At 33.3% G+C, this 10,351-nt stretch overlaps 1 protein-coding gene across 3 annotated transcripts; it reads right to left on the bottom strand.

Moving 5' to 3' along the window:
- Positions 1 to 204: 204 nt before the first annotated feature.
- On the bottom strand, positions 205 to 9,779 carry LOC100576557. Of its 3 annotated transcripts, XR_003305559.1 has the most exons (13): positions 9,537 to 9,779; positions 8,812 to 9,164; positions 8,460 to 8,735; positions 8,210 to 8,378; positions 7,501 to 8,016; positions 7,210 to 7,392; positions 7,010 to 7,144; positions 6,497 to 6,922; positions 4,567 to 4,829; positions 1,957 to 2,326; positions 1,685 to 1,822; positions 769 to 1,407; positions 205 to 531 (listed from the first exon to the last, which is right to left on the bottom strand). XR_003305559.1 is itself a non-coding variant. In XM_026443597.1 (8 exons), exons 1-8 carry the CDS (start codon positions 9,631 to 9,633, stop codon positions 6,855 to 6,857), a joined length of 1,797 nt encoding a protein of 598 aa, XP_026299382.1. In that variant the 5' UTR covers positions 9,634 to 9,779; the 3' UTR covers positions 6,289 to 6,854. The 3 variants fall into 3 exon arrangements, 1 of the variants encoding a protein (XP_026299382.1); XR_003305560.1 differs by lacking the exons at positions 205 to 531; positions 1,685 to 1,822 and having other exon boundaries at positions 710 to 1,407; XM_026443597.1 differs by lacking the exons at positions 205 to 531; positions 769 to 1,407; positions 1,685 to 1,822; positions 1,957 to 2,326; positions 4,567 to 4,829 and having other exon boundaries at positions 6,289 to 6,922.
- Positions 9,780 to 10,351: the final 572 nt, after the last annotated feature.

Raw genomic sequence — 10,351 nt, 5'->3', positions numbered from 1 at the left:
ATTAATTTTAATCCTTATGTGAATATAAAAATTTTAAAAGTTACCGAAAATTTAATAATCTTTGATAATAGAATTTGCGAATATGGAATAATTTTAATCCTTATATGGATATTTCAAATTTAGCTTATTAAAAGTATACATTTATAATTTTAATTAGTCTTCGAATAATAAAATTTCCGGATGGAATGAATTTATTTCTTGTATTAAATTTATAATTTTCTGGTAATAGAATTATAAATTGGAAATCCGTCAAGTAAATGTTGATTTTAATACAATATGGAGCAGTATGGTTGATAATAATAGTTGGTAATTTGTTTGTCAATGAATGCTAGATTAATTCCGTAATCTAGCAACGATTTTCAACGAGGACGTGGCATCCCATAGAATTTCCAGACGCGTAAATTACCTTCCATCAACGTCTTCATTTATTCTACGCCTTCAAATCTCTCTACATACAGTACACGTTTCTCGTCAAAAAAAACATTTCTTCGAAATTGTTAGCAGTTAACATCCCTTCATCGTTCTATCTACCTGCAAATTGAAACTCGTATATATAGACTGTTCTACATACAAGTGTAAAAATGTTTTACACTATGAAAAAAATGAATCGAGGAAAAAGAAAAATATTCTTTCATTTAAATGAAAAATTGAAGTAATCAAAAATTATTTTATAAACTAGGTTAAAAATTATTATATATATAAAACATGATACCAATATTCTATTTTTTAAAAATTCAAAAAGCACAACCAATCTCTTTCTATTTTTACTTTTCACAGTAATATCCTTCAAGACATCCTCGCAAAAATATCTCGTTTTCTCCAGCACTCCTGCCAAGAGTCGTGAATTCCCCTTCACTTCGTTTAATCCGTAACACGTGCGAATATTAAGGCAGCCAGTGTCGCATTTATAATCGCGTAGGGTGTTTTCCATGGCGGTTGTCGGGCGGTCGCGTGGAGACAATAAGAGGAAACGCGGTTGCTTTATGCTGGCGGCGGTTTTGCGGTAATGGGAAACATGGCGAGATCGATAGAACGGCGTTTAGTATCGTGTGCACCAGGGCAAGGGTTGGGGAAAGGGTGCAACTGTAAGTTGAACCGTGGGCTCCCGTTGAAACGTGAAACGAATGCGAAGGTATTTCATTTCTCTCGTTTCGTTTCGCCTCGTTGGGGCGTGCTACGTTAATTGGAGTTTAATTATTCGTGGCTTTTCATCCGTCGACCAATTCTAACCACGCGGTGATGATACTTCCATACGTACGATTGATAATTTCTAAAGCGCCAGTCATGTTTAAACTTTCCATATTGCAAGATACGCTTCTAATCTAACCTAACTTTTCGAGTCAAGATTTTATCGTACGTGGTTGTTCCTTTTTACACTGGTAGTAGTCTTCGTAGTCACCTTCGTTCCTTAAAATTAAAATATAATTTTATTAGTTATATAATTGTTTATAATTATATTAAAATATAATAACTTTGTAATATTCAATATTATAATACTTTGCCTGAGCCGAGACAACATGACAACATAATACATAACCTAACTTTTCATCAACGCAAGATCGTATGTGATTGTACCAATTTCTTTTTACACTATTCTTCGTTCCAATAAAGATTTTTTGAAATTTTATTATTTTCGTTTCTTAAAATATAACTTTGTATAATATCCAATATTATAATATTCTACCTGAGTTGAGATGGTATGATAAAATTCAAAGATTGATTTCACGAATCAGCCATGCATATCTCGATATACGTATATCGTATAGATTTTCTCAAGCTAGCTGAATTTCCTTCAAATCTTTTACGATTGACTGTACACGATCTAAAGAATTCAATGATAAACGTAATAATAAAATACTGTGAAACGTTCTCCTTTAACAGAAATATTTCATTCGACTTTACAATCTCCGTAAAATATTGAAGAAAATATTCGAGGGAACATTTTCAGTTACTTACATAGAAGATGGCCTGTGGCCCAGTTTTACTGGAAACTAGGTTAACGTGTAATCTCGTTGCCTTCTTCATTCATGTTCCATTGTTTCTTCGATATCTGGCGAAAAAGAAGTGAGACGTTTCTTCCATCATCGCTATCCATCCCAACTACTAATTTTAAAAAGTAAATCGATGAAAAGATTGGACGAAAAGTCGTGTCGTTAATTTCTCCGTTTGTTTTCCTTCCTTCTACATCGAACAAACAGGTAAATATTTTTCCTCGCGCCTTCTCCTTTCTCCGCAAACTCTCCTATTCCTCTCCAACTGGCCAATCGAGAGTTCGTAACGAGATACGAAAGAAAATGGTCGTATCCAGATTATAGAATGTTGTATACTGAAATTATAAATAGGTTAGACTTACTTCTTGTGCGTGCTTGTTAATAAATAATAATAATAAAATTCGCAAAAATAAATGAATTTTTTTTTCCTTTTTTTTTCGTTTCGAACGAAATTTTTTAATTTTTCTTGATTCTTTTTTCCATAATAAATCCGTGAAAATATGGGGAGATGTTTTTTAAAGGATAAAATCAAGAAAATTAGAGGATCGAAGAAGAAACGACGTGGATTCGGGTGGATTTCCCGGACAAACTACCCCTATTTTGCCACGCTCTGTCGATAGCAAGTTGTCCAAATAGGGGACAACATATTCCCCATCTTTCCAACAATTTCGTCATGGATCTCGTCGACGCTCGTTATCCTCTATATTTTCCAAAATTTATTCCTCACATTTTTATAAAATCGTTTTTTTTAAATTGGATCACTACATCGACTTTGTATCTTCATCGTTCTTTCTATAATTCTATTATGGCAAAATACGAGACGAGGAAAGTGAGAATCCTATTTCAAATAAAATTTTAAATTCTATTAAATTTTTGATTTAAATTTCTTTTTTAACTCGAATTTTTCACGAATTTATAAATTATGATATATTCTGTAATATTATTCAATTTTTTTTTTGTATATAAAAAATGAAAAAATATTCCACGAATTAAATAGGTTTTCGTTATTTCAGGAACGAGACGCAATATTTTCATGATTCTATTAGCATTGTTGTCGCGTCACGAGATGCACGTCCCAACCTCTATGCTGAGAAGGGTTAAATCGCGTGGAACCCGGCTCACCAGCTTCGAATTATTTACGGCAAATGGCGGAACGATGTCGCATGTCCTCTACGAGCTCGATTAATCCTTACGTCACGCGATGTATGTACCCTTCGATGCGACGAAATTACAAATTCGACAAACATCCTTCGAGATATTTAGTCGAAATTGATTGAATTTCGTTGATACGATTGCTTGTTTTACAATTGTTGATTCATGATATGTAAATTTGATCGCACTTATGCAAAAGTTTTATTTATACGCGATAAAAAAAAGGTTAAAATATTCTCATCTTGCTTAAGTGTAACGTATTCGATGCAATTAACACGAGAATTTTTTATTCTATAATGATCACGAGAATTCTTACGAAGAAATTAAAGAACCGTTATTTCCTCACTGCAAAATTTCCTTCACTAATTTCTCGATCTCTACTTATCAGTAACCCACAATGTAGCCCGGCTTAACTACTGCCGCCATAATTAACCGAAACTTACGACTCGGGTTTAGGATGCGCGCGCACGCGGTTAAACGTCACGCGAATTTATACACGCGCATTCGGTGCTTTCTCTACAAAATTCCTTCTTGATAACAATGATTTACCGAGTCGTACTCCCCACCGGGATCTTATTAGCCTCATTATAATGACTGTTTCGTGAGACAATGCAACGACGATGTATTTACAGAGGGGCTACAGGGGTAAACGTTGATCAAGCTGGCTGATTCATTGCGAAATAATTGCACAACCATGCTGCGATCCGCATTTTCGCGGACTTTGATATATTATTCTAGTATGTCGACCGGCTTATCGCCGCGAAACCTAGCTTGCTTGAGGCTTGGAATACATCGCGATTTATATTTTCCTCACGTATCACTCGGTTAATTTGTCTGGTGGACTGAAAAGTGAGGTTTAATGCGATGTGTACTTTTTGTTGAAAAATTTTGTAATTTTAATTTCGTAATTTTGTTGAAATTTTATTAACGTCGACTACAAAGCAAACATTAAATATTATTCATATCGTTTGAATCAAAAGTCATTCGGTTTTGTCAAACAAGAATTAGATTAAGTTAAGATAGTAAAAAGATGTTGAAAAATTTATTTTAAAAGTATTTTCTTCTTAGAATATATTTTCAAATGGAATTTCGAATTTGCATTGTGAATTCTTTATAATTGGCAAATAATAATAATACAAAAAATATTTATTATAAACTTTTCCTTAAGATATAATAAACTTTGAATTGAATCAAAGACTCTACTTTCCAATAATCATAATCAATCTGTAATTTCAATTATCTATCCCTATTAATATTCCATAATTTTCTAAATTAAGATATAGAAGTAAAAATATCAGGAATACATTATTAAAAATCACTAAAATCTTTCTGTAAAAGAAGCTGACTCGGTTATTCCTCTCAGGATCCCTATTTTTGCACCGATCGTAATTCAAGGGACAAAGTCGTAAAACGTCGTAAGTACCTGATTCAGACGTTATTCCGCACTCTTTTTACGTCCATCGATGATGAAGAAGGGAAAAAAAGGAACACGGACTGCTGGTAAAACAGTGAAGTCGATGTGCACTCGGTGGATTCGATGAAGCTGTTAGAGGGGTCTCGCGAGTAATCCAGGCTAGAGAACTTCCGGTTCCAGCGACTGGGAAAGAATGACGTGTCAATGGCAAGGCCAGATTCCAGTCACGTAGTTGCTGGAACTTCGAACCGGAAAGAAAAACAGGCTCGACTCTGTGGAATAGAAGATGGAATGAGTGGTCAGCGAAATTGGAGAAAATGGTATTTGGGTTAACGTTTAGACATGGACATATAACATAGCGAAATACTGTAATATAATAATAATAATAATATTAAATATTAGAAAAATGAGAATCATTCTGTTATAAACTTTATATATAGATAAAAAAATATATCTAATTTTTTTTATAAATTAAATTATAAATTCTGAGATTAAAAATGACAATAAATAATTTTTTGAAGATTTTTTCCTAAATGGACTCCTTAGTTTTTCTAGAATAATTAAGGAAAAACTTGATAGTATACTGTAATTATTATTACAAAAAAAAATAATAATCATGATTCACATCATGAATATTGAAACAGAATATTATCATAAGCATCAATAACTGAATTACTATTTTTGATACAGGATATGATACTAATTCAAAAAGAACGATCAAACCTTTCAATTTTATTAGATTCCAGTTCCAACTTTGATATTGTACTATCTTCTACAATAACCTCTCGCAGTAAGATATCTTCTTTAAAGCCGGAGCTGTCGACATTTCACTTCTATTTTTCATTAAACAAAGATGCTGGCTGGTACAATTATGAATTTTCTTAAGCTCGTTTCTTCCATTTCCTTTCTCTTCTTTTTTGTCTTTATATCATTTTTTTAAAATTTATCAATGTATTTTTGTCGACGTCAGAAATAAACTGATGATACCATATATCACCAACAGATACCATCACTTTTGTAAATTGCATTCATAACGGATTATAGGAAGTCGGATACTGGTTGCAGAAAAATTACAATGGATAATAACAAACTTTGGTATTCTTCTTGCGACTACAATGAATTCTCCTCACGAATCCGGTTAATTTATATCAATTATAGAGGTTAAAGCAATTTAGCGCGAGAGAAAGGGGTGCTAGTCAGTTTTATTAGAAAGAAGTTACCGTTCACTCGTTATTCTTTGCACGTCTTGCTTGACATCAAATTCCGACCAAAAAAAAAAAAAAAAGAAAAAAGAAGAGAATCAAAGGGAAAGAATTTTACTCCATTCTATCTCTCTGTTCCTTTCGCATTTTCATCGGATCCAGTTCCCCATATATCATTTTTCTTTAGAATTATTCAGAATCTCAGCGACCATTAAAATGAAGAAAAGTTAATTTGAATGCAAAAATTCTTTTCTCAAAAACTCTATACTTGAATATACGTGTCATTAATTCACTGAAGTTCCTTTTAAAAAAAGTTATTAGTTTTTAATAGCCATTTTGAATTTTTCTTTCATGCAAACACCTGTTCTGTTAATTAAAACATGAATAGAAATAATTCTTCTTTTTTTTTTAGCTTCAAATAAAAAATTATTCAAAATATGTACATAAATATTCTTTAACATATTTTTATAACACTGATCTCTTTTCATATTAGAAAATTAACTTATTTTAATTACGTTATTTTTAAACTTCCAAAATCCTATCCAATTTGTACAAGTAAATTTATATCTTATATTCTGATAACGATCTCTCTTTACGTTACAAAATTTATCGATGAAGTGATCAGTCTACACGGTGGTCCTTTAAATAATTCACAAACATTCACAGACAGAGGATTAAATGTCAGTGGCAATGGTCTTTAAAGAGTGGCACACAAAAGAGCGCTTTAAAGGACCTACTTTCCAGTCGTCGAGCCGAGTGCTCTTCCTTTCTCTCTCTCCAGCCTGGCGTGTGCCTCTTTTCTACCCCCGTCTACGTCTTTCACGTTTCCTTTTCCCGGCTTCTTAGGATGGAACCGAGCTACCACCAACGCTTTCCACCGACTGTCGAGAGTGAGAATTACGGCTATGCGTAATTTCGCTCGAATATTATTCACTCTGGACGAAAAATGAACCAGTCTTATTATACCATTCCAAGAGAGAAATTATCTCATTCGTTCTTCGCTTCACGCGATTTTATTTCATCGAAATGAGATTTTTTTACAAGAAGTACACGTTTCTTAAATAATTATCGATCCTCTTCGATCAAGATTCAGATTTAGAAGAGATTTCTTCCGCTGGAACTGCCTTTCAGAATATTACTGAAGTCGAATTTTTTCTCAAATTCTGCAAGAGGAAAAAGAATAAGATAAGTATATAAAAGTGGAGAAAAAAGTTATAGAGAATAATATCTTGAATAAGAAGTATATATACGTGAAAAATTACGAGTGTTGCTAGTCGATGGAACGTTTTCGTTCCCCTCCAGATTTATATTTTCATTGATAGGTGATAAATTGGGACACTCGCAAAAATTTCGAACAGATCCACCGTACAGCGATATTTGATCAGCTGAATAAGAAATATTCAGAATTAAAGATAAAGTTTCACCAAGAAAAATAGAATAAAACACGTACCTTTCAATTCGGCCATGTTCTCATCGATACAGAAACTTATTTCACTGTTATCAGAATAATCATAGTGACCAGGAGTGAACATACTGGAAGGATTAGGATTATTCTGGTTCCGTACAGAAGACTCCTTCGTTATCATTGATCCAGGAGATTGATTCACCAATGGAATTTGAATTTCTCTTGGGACTAAATTATTATTTAATAAAAAATATATTAGATCTCATATATAGATTATTCGAAAAAAGAAAATATATCAGAAGCTTTTAACCTCCTGGATAAATCAATTTAGGTTACATTTTTCAATTTTTTTAATCGGCACAGTGTAATGAAACGTCTCGATTCTCGAGATTCTTGGACGTGGAGGTGGTTCGACCGAACAGCTCTTCGTCCTCTCTAATGGAATACCCTTCATCGGCGATGCCACGAGTTTCCCTGCGCTGTGAGAAATCAACTTCATTTTCTTTGCCACCGGTTCATCCTTTTCAAGATCTTTGCAACATTGGTCCGTTTGCTTATCTTTGGAAAGACCAGACGACTGGTCTACGTGCTCCAGTTCCTGGCCCATTCGTTGTTCTTCCATTTCCCCCTCGACTGCATCATCGATCGGCTCTGACCCTATATTTCCATCCATTTCGCTGGCCGCATCTTCGTTCTCCGCTTCTTGGTCCAGTGGAGAATTTCTTGAATCGACCGGCTCCTCATAAGAAAGATTCTGATCTTTTTGGGCTTCAATATTGGATGGTGGTTGCATGGAATTTTCTTCAGTTAAACACATTTCTTCCAACATCAGGGTGTCCACCGATAAAGTATCTGAAATTCATTATTTTTTTTAATAATTGTGATCGTTTCTTCTAGTAGGAAAGAAAAGATTACGTTTAAGGAGAGGTTAAGTATGAGAGGAAAATCGAGTTAATAAATTTGATTCAATTAAATCTAGAGAAAGTATGAGAAAGGAAAAAATTCTGAAAACCTTCTCCAAAGAATATCTCACGAGAATGCGCACCTATGGAATTCTCATAATTTCTTTTCCAACCGTCTGGGAAGCCGATTCCCGGCCTAGGACCGTAAATCGTGCGCATGTGGGAGAAATTAATCTTTGGCGGTGGCATTTCCAGCAGTTTCAACGCTCGATCCCTCTTCTCTTCCTCTTGTTTCTTCAATCGCATGGCTACCTGAAAAGAAATAAGATGGTGTAAGAATTACCATGGAAAATTGAAAATCTTGAGAATATGTGAAAAATCATGGCGAGAAACCTCCGTTTCGATCGTGTTCAACTCCTCCTTGCGTTTCTCGATATTTCTATCAAGATCTTTCAACGTTTCGACTAATTTAGTATAATTTAAAACTGCACGCGCAAGTAGAACGATTTTTGCGCGCATTCTGAGCCAAGCGATCCGTTGCTTTTGCTTCAAAATCTTCTCGAATTCTTTAACTTTGTATTCCAGGACCATCTGGTCGATTTGAACCTTTTCCATTTTTATTTTCGCCTCTCTTCTGTCCTTGGCCAAGGGGAACTCTTCATATTTTGCCTGGTCAATATTCATTGAAATTCGTTGAAATACGATCTTATCTCGAGTGTTGCGTTTTAAGGTTAGAATTACGTACGTGATACGATTCCCACACTTTTTCGTAGTCGTTGTATATATTTTCATAAAATTCACAATTCACTTTCATAATTTTATAATCGTTGTCCAAATTAAGCTTCATTAACTCGATTTTATTTGAAATTTCAATCATATAATTCCTTTCTCTGTTAAAGATATTTTCAAATATGATGAAATTGTATAATGTGATTGATATATTTCCGTAAAAGTCATTATTTCCTACATACTTGCTCAGAGAGTTACTTAAAATTAGAATATTTTCTTGGGTATTCTTTGTGTTTTCTTTCAATTCTTTCCTCGTTTGCAATTGCATCTTCACTTTAATTTTAAAGTCTTTTATCTGCCTTACAAGTTCTTGAGAAAATTTATAAAAGAAAATCTTCGAGCAATTACATTCGATGATATTGAGAAAATAAATGGATCGATATAAAATAAATATTATCTATATTATGTTAAATAAAAAAAAAATCTTCGATAAATTATTTTTGTTATTAATAAGAAATATCGATAAAATGCTAATTTCATAAAAAATATTCTAACTGCGTTATATTTGAATAGTTATTAGAATTGCCGATTTTTGCCGTTTCGATATTTAGCTTCAACAAGTTCTTTCATTATTCAAGCAATGAATATATCGATAAATCCCGTATATATCGTCGATTGATGTGTAAATATAATATTATTTTCAACAAGAAACGGAAATAGGATAATAATAAAAAAGTATACCAGAAAACGTATTCTTGCATGTCTCGATCTCCATGAGTAGACAGGTTTCCAACATTGTCATAAATTGTGGATCGTCACAACTGATTTCATCTTCCATTTTCACTGTACAACAATATTTTCACGAAACACTACTCAAAATTAGATACAAACTTGAAAAAAAAAGAACAAAAAGAACGAAAAAATTTACTACGCAGTAACACTTATGCGACGTTGATGGAAACTGACGTGGGCGGGCTATTAAAATTATAACACGCGTTCTAATTGGCTGGCGCATTATGTAACAATTTGCGCCAAATTTAAAACATTTTTTGGGACAATATCATAATCATCATTAATTTACAAAGAAAATTAAGAATATTAATTAGTAATATTTACAATAACAATTTAAAGAACATTATTACTTAATATGATCACTGGTAAAAGCAATTTAATAAAAAAAATAATAAAGAAATTACGTGAATAAAAGATAAAGTACAACTAGATAAACATTGAAAAACTAATCTCTTTTTTATTATACCAAACAACATCTCGTCCATAAAGTAACACGGTTCATGAAAATATTTCGTGCCCACTGCAACAAAATTACAAAGCAGAAACTTAAAACAAGGGAAAAGAGACAAAATTCACGACGAGCGCGAAGAGCATGTAACTGTTGGTAGAGTTTCTCTGTTCATAGCGAGCTATTCGTTTACATCATTCCTCACAGCTTGCTCCAACTTCTCGACAACATAAAGGCAAATTTAATTCTCTTGCAGCGTCGACGACGCGCGTAAACATTTTACGATCAAGCAGCCAACGAGCATTCGCCACTGGCA

This window comes from Apis mellifera, linkage group LG11, assembly GCF_003254395.2.
Source record: "Apis mellifera strain DH4 linkage group LG11, Amel_HAv3.1, whole genome shotgun sequence".
Classification (NCBI taxonomy): domain Eukaryota; kingdom Metazoa; phylum Arthropoda; class Insecta; order Hymenoptera; family Apidae; genus Apis; species Apis mellifera.
Note: the sequence above shows the minus strand (reverse complement) of the source record. Positions and strands in the feature narration are given on the sequence as shown.